Below are 18,599 nucleotides of genomic sequence, written 5' to 3'. Positions count from 1 at the left end.
TCTACAAATAAATAAAAGCTAGAGCATTACCATGAAGTTCTTCCCAATGATTGACTGTTTATACTTGGCTTGGTTGACAAGTGTTGGATTATCTTTCAAAGGAAAACAAAAGCCACAAAGGCGAACATGTGCTGCTGAGCCTCGCCTCATTCTGTATCAGTACAGAATTTGTTTTGCATTTTGGTCCATTGTAAAGTCTGTACACCGTCCAAAACAAGAAGCAGCACAGTGATATTTTCTCTCCCGAGTTTCTATGTCTGAGTCTCCTAAAGCAAACTGTCTTTTCTTTCCTTTATAAAAGCTGCACAAATGGGCGTGCCTGCCCAGAATAATGTGTGTGAACACGGATTACTGTTTTGAGACTTTAATACTTTGTTTGACCTCTGGCGGATACTGGTAATCGTGGTGATCATAATGGTTGTGTCTGGCTCTCTTGTTGGGATTACGGAGGTGCAAAACATCTGCTGTACACTGGAGCAAACAAGTGAAGGGAAAGGGAGCTAGAAGGCTCGTCTATCATTTGTTTCAAGGAGGAATTGAGATAAAAGTCAAGGTGTGGAGAGAAATGTATTTTTTTTTTTTTAAGACATGAGGATAAGAGGGAAAGCATGGATCCACCTTGCCGCACACAGTCCCTCTCTGTGGGCCACACAAATACAAACACATGCAAGGCCATGCTTTGGCAAGAGCCCAAAAGCCCCGCAGCATCAATCTATGCTTCTGCTCACCTCGTTCTCTTTCTCTTATCCCCCACTCTTTACACTTTCCCATCTGACCAAAGATGTTGCTTTCTTGTCTTTTTAACTCAAACCATATAAATGTTTCCAAACTAATGACACTCATGTTTTGTCATCTGTTTGCTATTTTTATGATTTTTCTGTTGGTTTGTTTTTTGACCAAGGATTTGGTCTCTCATGCCGAGCAGCAGCACAACAGAGCTCCAGCTCATAACTTTACATCTCTTCACTTTTTCCTTTGCTGCTTTTTTATTTTGTGTTAGACTCTTTACTGAGTGGGTTGCATAAGCTGTAGCATCTCCACTGACAGGAAGACACCACTTTTCATCAAGTCTGAGCCAAGCAAAGAAACTTTTCGCTTTTCTGTCCACTCTTATCAGCTGATCTCACGTCACTCAGCTCTTTTTCGGTCCATTTTACTTCAGTTATGTCCACATAAGAAGAAGTCTCCAACAGAAAGAAAGGCTTAGGAATCATGAAATAAAAAAATAATAATTAAATACATTTCTGGGTGTTTTGATCAGTATTTTACAGAGACAATACACTTTTCTCAAAGAATAAAAAAAAAAATTGGTATTGTCTGCCATGGTCTGTGGAGTGGGATAATCAGAGAAAGGGGTTAAATGTTAACGTATGCTTTTGACACAGTTTTTTTTTTTTTTTACTTTTATTTTCCATGTGTCCAAAAATGATCAAAGCACAATATTGGAGCCACTTTAATTTGCACAGCACCATGGATACAGACTTCTTTTGAAACCGTAGAACAGTTTGTTTTGTTTATTTGGATGTGTTGTTGTTTTATTCCACAGTTGGACAGTGAGATATTATTTTGGATCATTTCCAGCCCAAGGAGCTTTTCTCTGAAGGCAAACACTTTGTAAATGTGGTTGTTTATGTGTGTAACTACTTGTGAGCTTTTACCGTGCAGAGAGGAAGAAGGCAGTTAGCATTTAGTGGCAGCATACTGCCATTCTTTTAACAGCTCTCACACACCTCATTAACTCTCCTAATGAGTAAGTAATCAAACACATTCCACTTCTTTTTCCCCTATTTTTTGATGGAAGAATAGAATTAAGAAGTATTAAGAGCATTTGGCTAAAATAAACATATTTTTATCGTGCAGTGGGAAAGCACTTATACACTTTCCGTACATGCTGCTTAGTCGTATGAAAAGTTGTCATCCATAGGGTCTAGGTTTACTGAAGACATTTCACTGAGTCTTTAAATCAAATTAAAATTTTGTCAATGCTTCCCTGTCTGGACCTCTAAGTACCAAGTTCAGTAGAGTGATGAAATAAGGGTGAAATGCTGTGCAAGAAACACAAGGAAATCCTGTGTAAATGCAGATGAACTGTCAGGTTGTTTTAGAGTTTAAGTCAGCTACAGTTTTTCTGTTTTGAGTTTGAAATCAAATTGCATGACTTCACACAAACACTGAGCAAAACGGGAAAACCGTGCTCTATAAAATAAATTCACTTACTGACTAAAAAACAAACTAACAATGGGCGCTCTATAAAATAAATTCACTTACTGACCAAGAAACAAGCTAACAATGGGCCTCATTATTCCATAAATGGTTTCCAAAAGTATCCACTCCCTTTGTAGTTTTTTCACATTTTGGAAATGTTACGAACTCAAGCCTTAATTTTGTTGAATAGATCAACATGTTGTCTGCGCATTGCAAAGTAAAGTCTAAAAAGGGCAGTAGACATTTATTCTGATACCTTTATTTAAAATCTAGTGAACCCAATAGATTCAGAAATCACCTAATTAGTAAATAGGCTACTCCTGAATATAATTCAAACTCAAGGTGAATACAGCTTTCTTGTGAACTCTTCAGAGATTTGGTAAGGAATGGTGGTTGACAAATAAAAAAAAACGAAGAACAAGGGACACAGCAAATAGATCAGGAATAGAGATCGTTTCCGGCTAACATGAAAAGCACTTAAACAGAAATCCTGCTTAAGTAGTGGTGTTACACACTGAAGGCAGCATTATACTGTGGGGAGGATTTTCTTCAGTGGCAGTGAGCAAACTAGTTGGTCACTGAGAAGGAAAACCTTATATAGCCTGCAAAAGGCTTAGCAGCCTGGCAGTGGTTTAGCTTCCAGGACAATGACACTAAACATGCAGTCAGAGCTGTGATGGGATTGGTTTCAGATCAAAGCATAATAAATGTGTTTTAAAACAACAACAATCAGACTCCAGACCTAAATCTGATTCAGGATCTGCAGCAATAATTCAAAACTGTTGTCAAAAGACGTTCAATACAGACTGGCTGAACTTTAGCTAGGTTGCAAAAATATAACAAGAAAACAAGAAAATCTTCATATTTTCTTGAAGAAAATATGAAGATATATATATTTTCTATAAGAAAATATATATATATATATATATATATATATATATATATATATATATATATATATATATATATATATATATATATTGTATATGAAAGGGGCAATTGTTGGTGTTCATATGCAGTCATGTGTTTTGATATGTAATTGTAGTTCATGCAGCCCAAAGCCTTTAAACATTTAAACCAGAAAAAGCTGAGAGCGGGGTTACCACACAGCTGAAGCACCTATGGAACGACTAATGATTGCCTACGCAGAAAATGCTTTGCTAATCTCTTTAATCCACTTTTACGACTGATGTGAATATTATTATGGCACCATAGGCATTCTGGGGAATTATTATTATGTGTATTGAGACAGGAATTAGAGGTTAATGATGGGAATCAGACAGGAACCAGACATTACCTTCAGTGTGCAGCAAATCACCAGACCAGACGCCTTGAGCTATGTCTGATAACACTGCTAATTGTTCCAGGTCTTTGTTGGGTTTGGTGTAAACAGTAGTCAGGTTTATTGTTGTGCACTGGTTAAATGATATCATCGTCGGAAGTTTCAGTCTTGAAAATGCGACTGGAGTATTTCAGCGCTGAAGCTCATTCACTCGAACACGTGTTCTACCCCCCATCATTAGGGAAACAATGGGAATGAACTGTGAGCAAAACGCCAGGCTGTGTAATGAACTAACTGCCCACCTGCAAGGTATGCTGTGGAATGAGGTGAATTTATGTCGGATCCAGCGAAAAGGATGGTGTAACTGCACTCACGTTTTGCGGTTCACACACTTGTAATCATAAATGACTCACAAGTATGCTGGGTACAGGACACCATTACTTACTCTGGATGGAGGAGCGCACTGGGACTCATTGCTTGGTAATGAGTGAATGCGGGGAGTACGAGGAAAGCGTTGCAAGGTGCTGATGGTTTCTGTGAGACTTTTCACCCTGAACAGAGCTGTGCAGGTTTTGTGACATCTGGGGGTGATGACCTCTGCTCCTGCTTCGATGTTTAACTTTGTGTGCTCCTGCAGTATTTCACAAAGCTATTGCCCTCAGGTTAGCTAACCGGACGCATGTAGACTTACATTTTTTGAGAAAATGTACATTGGCCAGAAGCTCAGACAGGGGAAAAAAACATTTTTTCTTTGCTATTGCTCATTTTTTTTAAACTTGGCTGTTACAATGCAAAAGCTATAGACTTTTGTGGTCTTTGCTGTAAAATTGCAACATTTGATTAGGAGTCAGACTTTAGTTTCAGAGACCATAGTGACCAATATGCCTGTATGTGGTTAGTGTTCTCTTATAGTTGTGTCTGATTTCGAAGGGATAAGTGCTTCACTCAAAATCAGCTTTCTAACTAATCCGTAATGTCAGAAATCTCAAAGCCGACACACTGCTGGGGCTGTGCTTAGAAAATAACAGCTAAAGGATACCACAGAGTATGTAAAATACAGCATGATGGTCTCCCACAGAAATGTTCTGTTTGCCATTTTAAGAATGTGTAAATGCAGAAACGTTCTTTTGCTAAATTTAATTTTGCTCTGGCTTCTGTAGGAGGAGAAACCGGTGTTGAATTCTTTAGAGACGCAGAGCAGACTGCAGAAACTAAACCAAGACCGCAATGATTCTGCTGTTTGATGTAACAGAAGGTATTAGGGGAAAACAAAAAAAAAATAGCCAGGTATTCTGGCATGAAACATACAGAAATGTAATCATGGCTATATCCTTTATTTTGTTGTTGGTCAGACTTACATTTTTAAAGTGACCTCTTGCGACCTGAGCTCCAAATCCAATCAAATAGCACCATAAATGGGAGTGTATGGATCACTCCTGCCAATCCTATTAGAGCGTACTAACAGGATTATGGGGTTTTAGTGTGCGGAGTCCACCCAAGAGCTTTCATTTTTTTACTACTTACACACATAGCATTGTATTCATATGATCAGAGCCTTCCTGTCCTGCCTTGCATCACGGCGTCTCATCCTTATCTCGTCTTCTCTCTCAGGATTCTTTCTCCATGTACCAACCATGGCATCTGGAGTTTCACCAGTGCTGAACTAGTTTGAGATTTTGTGAAGAAGTTTTCTTTTGGTCATTTAAATAACAGAAGCCTTCATGCAAACAAGAAAAATGGAGACTTCCTGGAGGTCATTGTCAATATTAACATCACTGAATCGGAAAACATGAGCACTAACAGTTATAAGCTTTCCCACAGCTTTGGTAGGCGACAGTAAGCATTGAACCAGAATGATTCAACTTTCATCATTGCCTTAACAAAACCAAACAGCAAAGAAGAAAAACTGAGCAATACTTTCCTAATCCAACGCTTTCCAGTAAGATAACTTGAACAGTTTTTGTATTTACCTGGCAAATCATAGAGGACTGCTTGCAAACAGAGTCAGTCATTGTGCAATAACTACACATGAACTAATTAAAAATTTGGTGGCCAATTTCTGATCTTTGATACTTTGATGACTCTAATATAAGAACATCGAAGAAACATTGTTATTTTTCCTAGGCTTCCTGTCACAGGGGAGATCATGCTACACGTGTCTGAGGACAGTTGCTTAAAAACTGTTACTATTTTAAAAGAGGCAAAATTACTACAACATTGAGAGTTGATATTTTAAAAGCAGCTGATTCTGTACAAAAGCTAAGTTCTCTTTACATTTAACCCATCTTATTAACTTCCTACTCATTAAAAACAGATCTGAGAAGAACAGAAATTTATTTTTGTGATGGTTTGCAATGGAATAATAATATTCTGTACATTGAGAATAAATAATTAGCACAGTCCTGTTGCATTCACATATTCAGCATTTTGGTCAACTGACTTTGTTCTATTTAAGTGCAAAAATTTATTTGTTGTATTTACAATAAAATATCTATATATTTTTTTTCTTAAATAACCATAATCTTTAATAATCCACATTCAAAATGGGGCCTAGTTTCAGTAATTTTCTTCCTAAATTTAAAACAGATTCCAGTTTAACTTTTGGTTCGTTTTTATAACTTGTGTGGTGCTATACATACAAAGCGTTTCATTTACTAGGTACATCGCTCAGCTACGCTGCTGTGGCGGGGTTTAACTCCCCGCTGTGACTCCCATTGAAATAACGCCTGACTCACAGACAGCGGGGGCAGAATGTTATTGTGCCATAACGTCGTATCCTGTGGTGCTCATGAACAGTTAGTGGGAATTAACAAAGTTATATTTATAATAGTGGTATGGTGTGGTTACACAGATTCTGGGGCTGGGCTGTAGTTTCTCTGTGGGTGACCAGAAGTGCTGTTTTGGATCTGTGGGAGAACCTTTGTCGGGGCAGCAGCCTCTCCGACAGCATGGCAGTGTACATGTGTGAGACAGACAAAACGATCTTAAACACACATCGTCTTGAATTTTCATCTCTCTTCTTTTCTTTCTATATAATTCTTTTTCAAACGCTTGACTTCTACCTGATGTTAAAGACAAAAAAAACAAAAAAAAAAAACAGACCGACTAACTTGAAAAATATGGTTGGCTCTGTGTCCTGAAAAGTTCATCCTACTGGACCTTGAAAGAATCCCGCACAGGCCACTGCCCTGTTGTCTCTGTTTAGTCTGTGTGCAGGCAGACATTAAGCCTCAAACTACATCCAGCTCAAACATATCATAACATGGAGGAACAGTGAATAACACAACCACCATAAAATACCCCTCCGGTGTGAGCAGAGGTCTGCGTGCGGAGACCACACCGCGGGGTAGTTACGCACACGGTGGGGGAGAAAATGTTGCACTTAGCTCTCAGTGCCACACTGATGATGGAGTCAAAAGCTGGAGTGAGATTGTTGAGATTCCTGCTTAAAAACACACGAGAGGAACTTTCGCACAACAAGTTGTAAAAACATTGTAGCCTCATCCTGTTGGACCTCAGGAACCACATGAGGCAAACCTTTAATGTAGGTGTTAAATATACCTGTTTTTTTGTTTTTTTTTCACAGCGATCTCAGTGAGAACTTCATCCAATCTATCCCCCGAAAAGCATTCAGAGGAGCTACAGACATCAAAAACCTGTGAGTACTAGAGGTGTTTATTTCTTTTTAAATGAACAATTACTTTTGTATGTTCAACATACAAGTTAATTCACCGACTGAATAACCACACGGTCATTCATCAAAACAAAAGATTACATTTTAAGACACATGAGAAACATAATTTAGTTTCAAAAGCTTTTGTTGACTGCTAATATGCTGGACTTGCATCACTTTTTATGGGAGTATTTTTTTTTAACAAAGAGCTGGAAATGATATTGGTAGGAGGATTATGACAGATCACATAGGCTTACAACTTTTGAACAAACAGTTGCTGGGGGGAAAAGATATTTACAACTAAGGAGCACGGAAATTACAAAACTCCTAGTGTAACCCTAATGTAATATTAGTATATTCTAATATTAGTATTTCTAAAATTTGCTCAATGTCATACTATTGAGAAAACTTCAAATTCAGAGGTTCACATACATGTCCTTAGTGTTGGGTGTGTGTACTGCCTTGCTCTCACACACACACCTTTTTAGGTCTGCTCCTAAATTTTCTATCGGACTGACATCAGTGCCTTGTGTTGGTCTCTCCAAAACATTGATTTTCTTCTTAAACCTGGCTGATTTGGCAGTATGCTTAAAGTCACCATCAAATTAAAAGTCTTAATTGGTCAAAAGCTTTAACTTCCCTGTTGATGTCTTGAGAGTCCACATGTTTTTACCTCATGATGATGACGGTTTTGTGTAAATAGCAGCATTTCCTCCTGCAGCCAAACAACCACACAACATGATGCTGCCACACTCTTCCTTCAGAGTGTTCTCAGGCTTGGAAGCCAATCACTTTTTCCATCATATGTGACAACAGTTATTATGACTAATCCCTGTTTTGTTCCATCCGAACACAGGATATTTCGCCAAAAACTAAGGTTGTTTTCCATGAATGCATTTGCAAACTGTAATCTTATTTCATGTTGTTTGTTGAGTAATGGCTTCTTCTTCACTGAGTGGCCTTATGGCACATAGATCAGTACAATAGTTTTTGGATAATGATACACTCTTACCAATATCAGCCAGCTTCTCTCACATGGTCTTTTGCTTCTGATTTGGGTTTGATTAGCACAATTTATAACAAAAGATAATCATTTCATTTTCTTTAATATAAACCTTTTTTGTGAAAAAACAGGTCATGTGTCTTTCTATTCATATGCATGTACACACATGTAGTATTAATTTATACTACAGGTGTGTAGCATCCACTGAATGTTATCAAATATCTTTAAATTGTATAGCTGTTTTCCTAATGACTGAGATTAATCACCCTGCATGCACTGATTACTGAAAGATCTCGACAACCAGTGACGGTAAAGGACTGAATAAATCCATCAAATTAAATTACTAGTAAGTGAGCTGAAAATATGCGCTGCCCCGTTCACAACTCACTTAGTTTAATTGCAGAGAGTTAACATTTTATCTGGTCAGCCTAATGGCCTATCGAGAGAGGAAAGCATTGCCTGGTTGCTGGTGTGTGCATTCAGAGGACTAGGCCTTAGTGATTGAGTCCACTCACTGCCTCCCCAACGACGGCCGTGATTTACATCTTTGATGGGGTTTGTGCACAAACACAGGCGCTCACATGGATTTATGACTTGCGTCGATGTGGATAAACAGTCGTTAACGTTCATGTCTGCTCCGCTGGGGGATTGCATGAGCTGAGATGACCGAAGCTGTATTGATTAGCCATAGTGCATTAGAGCACAACTTACTGTATCAGTGATTACAAGTACTCTGTGGGGAGATGTAAAGATTGTGTCTCTTCTGTGTTTCTCCACCACAGGCAGCTGGATAAAAACCACATCAGCTGCGTCGAGGATGGAGCCTTCAGAGCTCTGAGAGGCCTGGAAGTACTGTAAGTCCCCGATCTGATGCTATTTGCCTAGCTTAACGCTGCCTTATCCTATTAAAGCACTTAGTTGAATTAAGACATTTTTGTGTCTTGCTAATTACCGCGACTAATACATATGGCACAGGCCTCGCATAATATTCCAAAATGCCCCCTGCGGGCTTTATAAAGGGGGTTTGTGGCATAAAGCTCCATTTAGTCACAGCTGACAGCAGGGTTCTACTCCACCACATTAACACCCAGTAACCCACCCACTGCCCCACCTCCACCAACCGGCCCATCCAGCCCCGAGCATGCCATCTGACGAGCGGGGGGGCTCCTCTTATCGGCATGTTCAAAGGACACACCCAGGTTAGCCGTCCGCGCTGATCTTCAACATCTAGTTAATCATCTCCTTTAAAACAAAGTGTAATTACAAGCCTCTGTTGGGGATCTCCTTCTTGAACAATGCGGACCAACAGCGTAAAGGGGGGAACAACCGCGCTGATGTTGAAAGACAGCTGTTTGGGATTAAGAGGTTGTAAAAGAAGAAGAAATGCAGAAAGCTGCTTGCACGCCTTAATTAAAGTATTGATAGTGTTCTGATGACGGTGTAAAAGGTCAGAGAGGGTCATTGAGATGGATTTGTGTCGGGGGAGGGGGGAGGAGAACAGCGGGTGTTGACAGGAGGAGAAGGTTGAAAAATAGCAAAAGGTTATTTAGGCAGATTGAAATGACCCGATTCTCTCTCTGCAGCTGATGCCCCAGGTTCTATAGAGATGTGTGTTGTGCGTGTGTGTGCATGCTACCTTTATAACGCTTGTGATCAGACTCGTAAGAGTGTGTGCATATTTGCATGCATGGCTGCATGTGTGTGTGTGTGGGAGGTGCAAGGGCTTCCCATCTGTGTGAAATGAGGTGGTATATTCCCAGTGGGACCCAGAAAAAAAAAAAAAAAAAAAAAAAAAAAAGCGGAGAAGACATAGATCTAATGAGATGTAAAAGAGAAAGCTTGTCTTCACAACTCTACCGACAATCGAACTGTTTTGCCCCTTCCTTTCCGCAGAACGCTGAACAACAACAACATCAGCAGCATTCCTGTCTCCAGCTTCAACCACATGCCCAAACTCCGAACTTTGTAAGTCGCAAATGTCCCACTTTGAATGATCTCTTTCTTTTTTTAGGAATTATTTAAGCTATAATTACAATCTACACGTCTACATCCAGACAAAGAAGAGAAAATCAGAATGTAATCTCTGTGGGGGTTGACAGCTCTGTCATTCCAAGCAGTGCTCTCTGCCAAAACCACTGAACGGCACAGAATAATGAGTTTAGCAAAGCCAGGAGCCATTATGTGATTCATGTCAAGACAAAAACGGGTCTGGACAGACACAAATAGCTCATTGTGTGCCGCGATTACCAAATCTGAAATTATGTTTGAATTAAGACAATTATTCCTATCCGTGACTCTGCTGCCCTTGCGGTGACGTTGTGGTCTGCTTCACTCCCAGTGGGGTAACATTGTAGGGATTTCTGTTTCTGCACACGTGGGTTCACGAGTTAGCCTTTGTACACCACCACATCGCAGCGATAGTTATTGTGGAGAGGCGCTGCTTTGGAAGAATGCAGTGTTTGGAGCGCTGGATTTAGAAATGTCGCCTTTTTTAGAATGGGCCATTTATAATTGTCCGCATAGCATATCATTTAGTGTGTTTGCCCCACAGCGACTGGAAGTGATGACTTGTGGGAAAGAACGGACGCATTTTTATGCTATTTCCATCTTCTGCCAGCGATGAAAAATGTTAACTGATTGTAATTTTCATTGTTTTTTTTTGTTTTGTTTTGTTTTGTTTTTTGTATTACAGCCGACTTCACTCCAACAACTTAAACTGCGATTGTCACCTGGCCTGGCTATCCCAGTGGCTCAGGCAGAGGCCTACGATCGGCCTGTTCACCCAGTGTGCTTCACCCCCAGAACTCAGAGGACTCAACGTGGCAGAGGTCCAGAAACACGAATTCACATGTTCAGGTAAGACAGCAAAGTTTTATTCTTCACCTGTGGATTTATTTTTGAAATAAAAAAAAAGCCTAATGAAATAGACTGAAATGTTTTGATTGTAGAGCGACAAATATGAAAAAATATCACCGGCTATGAATGTTTTTGCAACGCACCTTATTATAAAGGCTTAAAAGTGTAATCGTATTGTTTTGATCGCTACTGTCTTTCATCTTCACACACAAATGTATGTATGGTCCGACTGCAAAGCGATTGAGACACGATGCTGCACATGGACAGAAAGAGTAAGCAAGGAGAAAGCTAATCAGAGAGGAAGCCAAGGGATCCATGGTAACTCTGCAGGAGCCTCAGATATTGAGGGTCCATTGATGGGGCGACTGTTAGTCTGGTGTTTTTGGACGAGTTGGAAGAAAAAAACATTGTTAAAGATCCTAATTTGCAGTTTGCTACAACCATGTAGGAGACACAGAAATTACGTGGAGGAAGGTGCTCTGGCATGATGGGAGTTTTGGTATCACTGCTCATACCTCTGCTTGTTACCCTGACCATTCCAGCCACATGTTAAAGTTTTTAATGTTTTCCAGTCTTACTGAAGCTGAGCTGCATTTTGGACACCAACTATGGTTTTCCTTCGCATTTATGCCCTGCTTTATGTTGCTCCGTCACATAAAAAGCCCTTTTGACTGAATTTAAGTTTGTAGTTGTGAAGTGAAAAAGGGATAAAAATACTTTCTCTGAGGATTATTGTATTTAATTAAAAGTAAAGTAAGTTCATCAGCCTCTCATGTGACTCGTGTGTACTTCAGATTATTCATGACAAAACAGTGTCTTAAAATAGCGTCTGTTTTCTATTTACCTCCTCTGCCCTGTGTTTTTATGCCAGTGTGTATTCACCTGGGAGCCACCTGACAGTCGCTCAGCACCAGGACAGCCTCACAGCTCTCTGCTAGTCTAGGTTTCTGCACCCCACCGAGCTGGCAGCAGTGTTAGGAAAATGCCCACACAGCTGGAGCCCAGACTGCCCACACTCATTGGCTCTCCCTTTTTATTTTTTTTTTCTGGCCACTCAAAGATTTATTGAATGATTTACAGTTTGGGACTTGCGTGGCTCCGTAGTCTTTGCATCCTCCTTGCAATGTGAAAGAGATCATGCGCACGTAGAGGCGCCGTGATGTGATTTTGCTTTATCATATCTGAACAATTGCAAAACACCATGAGAACCTCCACTCCCCACTCGGCCTTCTCATTTGTAACGCCAGCTGCAAGGGGTCTGCATGAGTGTGTGTTTGCGGGGGAGTGTACCCCTGAGTGTGTGTGTGTGTGTGTGTGTGTGTGTTCCTGTCTCTCCATGGGTTGTGATTTTTACGCAGTCATACAGCGTGACAACACAGATCATTAACTATTCATCGTCCAGGGAAAGAGACTCAAAGCGTGGGAGTGTAACCATTCCAGATAGAAAAGTTGGAACTTGAAAATTGTTGGTTTATAGTGGGATGCAGATACAGATACAGAAAGTTCAGGTTTTACATAATGGGCAGCTGCACTTCATATACGCACATACAGGTGGTCGATCATCCTAGGATGAAATATTTTCTTTGAGCTTTATCTTCAAATCTAGACAAAACACATAGTTCAATACATTGTGATATACCAGTGCAACATTATGCATCTTTGCAGATAAATACTCAGCCAAACATATGCTTTCATTCTTTTATTTTATTTATTTATTTTTTTCCCCAAATTGTGACCAGAAGTTGAACTCCCACTGACGGACTCATTAGAGACTGACTCGCTGGCACACACTTTGTATTTTTTATTTTTTTGCAACAGTATGTGTTTGTGCGTGTCTTTAGTCGGAGCTGTGACCAGTCGAGGCCACCTGCGGGGGATTTGGGGCAGGGTGGCGCCATGTAACAAGGAAAAGAGGAAAATGAGGGAGAGGAGAGGCATGAGGTGGGAGAATGAAAACGTGGGTGTGCTGCTTTATTCATTGATGTAAAAAAAAAAAAAAAAAGAAATGATGAAATCCTCCCGCAGTCGGAGCAACGTAATCCACCCTCTGTTTCTGTGCTGGAGAGCGTCACTGCCTAGTAAATTCACATTGACAGCAATGTGTAGTGTGCCATTTAAAAAGTTTAGGAAAAATATTAGACCTGATGAATAAAAATCAGTAATCTATACAATCCTGTTAAAGTTTGCAGCACAAATGCTTAAATCATGAGGGGATTGCACTGAGCGTCTCTGGCAGATTTGAGCATTATTGTAATATTTATGGTGGCTGTGGGAGCAGATTTTCAAAGCACTAAATCAAGGTGAGAAATCGGGTTTAAAAATAAAACCTGCAGTAAAAACATCTAGGGGTAGACTGACGTTTATAGGAGCTCATTAACTTTGTGGGATCAAGTGCAGTTATCCTTGCTCTCCTGCTGCTGACCAAAAAATATTTTATGTAACTAGAGATGCATCACTCAGAATTTTTTGACCATTTTCCAATCTGTGCTTTTATATTATATATTGCAATATTTGAACAGCCAATTCTAAGTTTAGCTTAATCCAGTTCCTTTTGAGAGCCCAAACATTTAAAAGACTAAAATTACCCCACCCTAACAAACTGCTTTTTTTTTAAGATGAGAAGTCATTATTTGCAGAGAATTTAACAATGTTACCGTCACAAAGTTGTTGGAGATTGGTTCAGTGCAGCTCTATGACGTGAATCTTAACCAAAGGCGCTCTGCTGGATTGAGATCTTTCGACCATGTAGGTCATAAGCATACAGTATGCTCACTATCAGGCTGAGGAACCAATTAGAGATTATTTTGAGCTTTGTGACATTATTCTTTTGGAAGGAGCCATCCAGATGTGGTCACACTTGCATGGACATGGTAAGCACCAATACTCAGGTAAGCCCTGGTGCTTAAACGATGTTTAATTTGTAATAAAAGACCGAAAGTGTGCAGAAACAATATCCTGCCACATGCTTGTAGTCAGGATGGATCCATGCTTACATGATGTTTTCACCCATTTCTGACTCAAAACATCAGTTAAGGTTTTCCACAGTCTGTTATTGTCCAATCTTGTGTGAGTTGCTGCTTCTTTTTCCTGTTCTCACCCGACAAAAGCAGCAACTTGTGTGGTCTTCTGCTGCAGTCTGTCTGCTTCAAGCTTTGAATTGTTGCGTGTTCAGAAATTACATTCTGCACCTCTTGGTTTTCATGAGTGGCTCTAGCTACGTTTGTCTTTCTGTTTCCCATTCTCCTCTGGTCTCTAACATCAGTAGATCATTTTCATCCTCATCAGTTTCTCTTTTTTAGACCTGAGAGATGAGATTGTTGTGTGTGGAAAAAACCCGGCACATCAACAGTTTCTTACGAACTCAGACCGACCTCTTTGGCGTAGGTGTAGGTTCAGGACTACGTCCCACCAGATTTGTCAGGCAGCAGTCACTGTGAAACTGGGCTTTGCTATTTTAAAACAGCAACCAGAAATGAAAAGCTCATGTTAACTCAAGGCTATATGACAGAAAATGGATGGCTGTTGCTCCAAGGTAATAATAAAAGAAATAAAAATGTTATGTTTGAATTGAGCAGTTGGTAATAAATCATCCCAAGGTTCTTCTGAAGGAAATGGAGAAGAAATGACCCGCTAAAAAAGGGTGAGACGAAACAGATGGTAAGAAGCAAGTGATAATATTTGAAAATGATGGGGAAAATGAGGCATAGTAGGTTAAATGTATAGACTCCTGTGCAAATGGATGAAAGGTGAGAAGGTGCTCTAGGAGAGAGATGGGAAACTGGGCTGCTAAACGGAGTGAGGAAGGAAATGATGGGAAGGGAACCTAGATGGTAAGAAAAAAAACCGACTGATTAAAAATAGAGAAAACAGGACATGGATAGAGGGGAAAGAATGAAATAATGTGGAAACGGCAGTAAGAAAATCAGGGAGGAGCGAACATGAAACGGTCTCGGCTCTGGTATACCTGTCAGTGAGCTGTCATTGTCAAGGCTGCTCCAGCTGTGCTCTGCACTCTCCCTGATCCCAGGCCTGTCAGATATGCCATGTTAGATAAGAAAGGAGGTTTTCCTCTGCCCGACACCCGATCCTAGATCTGTCAAACCTTTGCCATCCCAGATCACGCATCCTCAGATCACATCTTTCTCTGTTGATTCACAGTCTAGAGATGCTTTTTTCCCCCCTCCCACCTGATTCACTTGTCTGGCAGTTGTTAGGATTTACCTGATGGATGATGTCCAGTGGGGGGAGGGTGTCTATGAGTACTTTCATGGGATTTTATAATGTTTCTATGTTTGGAGAGCAAATTTTTGGCCTTATCGCTTTCTTGTTTTCTTTCACTGACTTTTGACATATTTCACCAGTTATCATCTGTAAATCCCTCATTCCTTTTGCTCTCAGCAACACTTTCCAGCACCAGCCGAGTGATAGATACGAAGCAAATTAAATATTCATGGTCTGAAACTCAGATTAGTAATGCTGTCTAAATTAGGCCATTTAAGAGTCTGTTTTATTTATTTTATCTGGGTTAGACTTTTATGCTCACATTCGGGCGAACTCACAGCGGAAACGCAGACTGCCGTTCTTCACCGCACCGCTGACATTGCTGTAGCTATTTGAACAGGTATCTGGAGACGGCGTGATGAGCTGTGTGCTCTGTATGCAAATGAAAAAGTTGAAGTGTTTTTGAACACATGGAAGTTGGTGGGGGTTGTGAAAAAGCTGAATGTGCAGATCGGCTTCGGTTCCTCGCGGAGGAGAAGACAGACTCTCGAGAAAGATTTTGAGACGAGATCAATGGATATTATTGGGAGGCCTCCGCTTGTCACTCCGTCTTCACACTTCTTTGATATATAACCTAGTTTCTTTCCCACTGATTCAGTAGGATTTTGCCACTTTGAAATGAAGTCAAATATAGCATGTTTCATTTGCTTTTGCCCGTGTCAGGGAGTGGTTGAAATGTGCATTTGCATATTTGCAATTCAGCTAGAAGAGAGCACAAAAAGCTGAAGACAAGAAAACATGGCAAGCTTGAAAAAAAATGTTGGAGTAAAAAGTGTTTATATTATCCTATAACAGTAGATTTCATTCTGTAAGTCTATTATTTTTACCATTCTCGTTTAAAATAACATACTTAGGAGAGAAATCTTCTTTAGTCACAATTTTATAGTAATATAAAAAAAAAACAATAAATGTACAGTGCCTTACATAAATTTATATTTTCATATTTTTTTTAATATAATTTACATCCATGAACTGAACTGGATTTCTCTGGTATTTTCTGTGATAGACCAACAAAAAGCAGTGGATGATTGTAAAAGTAAAACAAACAGCTTTGAAAACTTTTTTGTTTATAAGTGTGGCATGTGTTTGCATTCAACTCTCCTGGAAGAACACTTCAGAGAACCCACTTTGATTGCAATTACAGCTGAAGGTCTTTCTGTGGACCAAAATGCCACATTACTCTTAGAAAAACAGTTGAACTGATTGTGAACATCAGTTCTCAAGTCTTTGGACTGATTCACAACTGGTTTAAGGATTTCAGAAGGTGAAATCCTTAAACCAAATTCTGCAGCCTCTTCCAGGATTGCTTTTTTTTTAAATCAAGCTCTAACCAGCCATGCTAAAGAATCTCATTCCCTCATCATGATACTGAGTTTGCCATATTTTACTGTGAGCATGTGTCACACAGTGTTTGCAAAGAATCAGAAAGCTGATCTCAATTGACCAAAGTATCTTACTCCTTGCTATGTCCTCCACTTCTGGAAATTTTTTGAAAGGTCTACTTATGATTTATGAATAGCACTAAAAAAAAAAAAAAACAGAAAAAGATTTTGCTGCCTTTTAAACTTGCTTCCATTTAACTCCCTTTTCCTGTTCTTCGTCTACAGGTCATCAGGAGTCTTCCAGCCTGCAGCCGTGCATCACTGGGGGAGGCTCCTGTCCTGCCATGTGCACCTGCAGCAACAACATCGTGGACTGCAGAGGGAAAGGTCTAACTGCTATTCCAGCCAATCTGCCTGACAGCATGTCGGAAATGTGAGCAAAGTGTCTGTTTTTGTTGATATCCTCAAACAATGCGACCAAATTTGCACACTGTGCTACGATCACACAAAGTTTACCAGAGCAAAGAAAACTCGGTTCTCTGATCATCTGCATTGTTTTACACACCTCTGGTATTTGTGAATGTTTCGCTTTTCAGCATGTTGACAGGACATCTGTCTCGTGTGTGGACAGACAGAGATATTCACTCAGAAACTCTAGACTGAGACCACATGCTCTTATCAGCTCAGAATGCTGTGAACCGCATGCAAGCCCTTTGCTAACATCCCTCCTTCAGTTTATCAGTCCTCCGACATCTGTCTGGGCATTAACTCTTCACGGCCCACATGCTGCAGTGTAATTCCCAGGAATGCATGACTAAACTTTTAAAATAAGTCATTTTACTCCCTTTATCAGAGATTTCATGCCACTGGCATTGTGGAAGTCTCCCACAACACTGTGATTTAGCTTTTTAACACTACGCCCAGTGTTAAAAAGCTAAAGGACGAATCCGGCCAGCATGTTGCATGTTCTTCTGAGGAGCAGTTTCTAGGTCTCTTCTTCCCCATGAGGGTGTGTTTATAAATACTCAGCTAGTGTGAAAGTCACTGATCCCATGTTCCCCAATAACCCTGACCCATTTCTACTGCACTGGTGTGCTAAATTTGATCATTTAGATTAAATGTTCACAGCTCTCTTGGTTCCCATGCTAAAAGGCAGTCCACCTATGCTTCACCACTATATTTATTGGGTTATAAGGGTATAAAGTCTGTATTTTGATTCGCAGGATCACATGAAATTGGCTTCAACCTTCATAATGTTCCACAAGCCACAAAACATAAAAATCCCAGATGCAGTTTTTCCATGGTTTTGGTCTTCTCAAGTACAATAAAAGATTTATTTACTTATCCTTGTACTTTTTTTTTTTTTTCCTATTTAGTCAGGTTAAATCCCCCAAAATTTCATGTATTTTGTTGGATTTGTATGCAACGGACCAACAAACCTACTAAGACAAAGCCGTTCACCTCTAATGGCAGGCCAGGCAAAGACAAGCAGGTCATTAATCAGAATGGTAATCAAAGGAAAATACAACTGAACTGTCGGGCCTTCGTGCAAAACGCCATGAAGAAAGCGTGTTGACAGTGAAACATCTTGGTGGAAGCGTCATAATGAAGGGTTGCTTTTCTTCAGCAGGGCCAGGGAATCTGGTCAGACTTGATGGGAAACTGGAGACAGCTAAGCAACGAGGAATCCTGAAAAATAATTTAAAAAAAAAAAGCTAGTTAGAGGCTACAAACATCTTGAGAACACCTTCACACTCTTGATGGTAGAGAGACAAACCACAAATACAGTTTTGTCGTAGAAAAAAAATGTAAAAGATCTTTCCACTTCACATGTTCATCATGTTAATGCTTTTACAAGAAACTGTGTACCAATGTGTGCTGTGAGCTCAGTGACCAGTGAGCATCTCTAATGGGAGAACAGGGAGACAGCTGAAAGATGAATTTATCATGCATGCGTTTTATAGACGGTGGGCGCTC

General features: G+C 40.0%; 1 protein-coding gene across 4 annotated transcripts in view; it reads left to right on the top strand.

Moving 5' to 3' along the window:
• slit1a (slit homolog 1a (Drosophila)) overlaps nucleotides 1–18,599 on the top strand; it is a 94,865-nt gene that overhangs the window by 45,840 nt on the left and 30,426 nt on the right. For all 4 annotated transcript variants that reach the window (XM_007572605.2, XM_016660959.1, XM_007572604.2 and 1 more), the window contains exons 5-9: nucleotides 7,074–7,145; nucleotides 8,946–9,017; nucleotides 10,057–10,128; nucleotides 10,856–11,019; nucleotides 16,908–17,055. In XM_007572605.2, the coding sequence (XP_007572667.1) occupies nucleotides 7,074–7,145; nucleotides 8,946–9,017; nucleotides 10,057–10,128; nucleotides 10,856–11,019; nucleotides 16,908–17,055 (528 nt within the window). The remainder of the gene's footprint in view (nucleotides 1–7,073; nucleotides 7,146–8,945; nucleotides 9,018–10,056; nucleotides 10,129–10,855; nucleotides 11,020–16,907; nucleotides 17,056–18,599) is intronic.

This window comes from Poecilia formosa, unplaced genomic scaffold (assembly GCF_000485575.1).
Source record: "Poecilia formosa unplaced genomic scaffold, Poecilia_formosa-5.1.2 Scaffold305, whole genome shotgun sequence".
In the NCBI taxonomy this organism is placed as follows: Eukaryota; Metazoa; Chordata; class Actinopteri; order Cyprinodontiformes; family Poeciliidae; genus Poecilia; species Poecilia formosa.
This window is presented reverse-complemented; position numbering and strand designations above follow the sequence as displayed.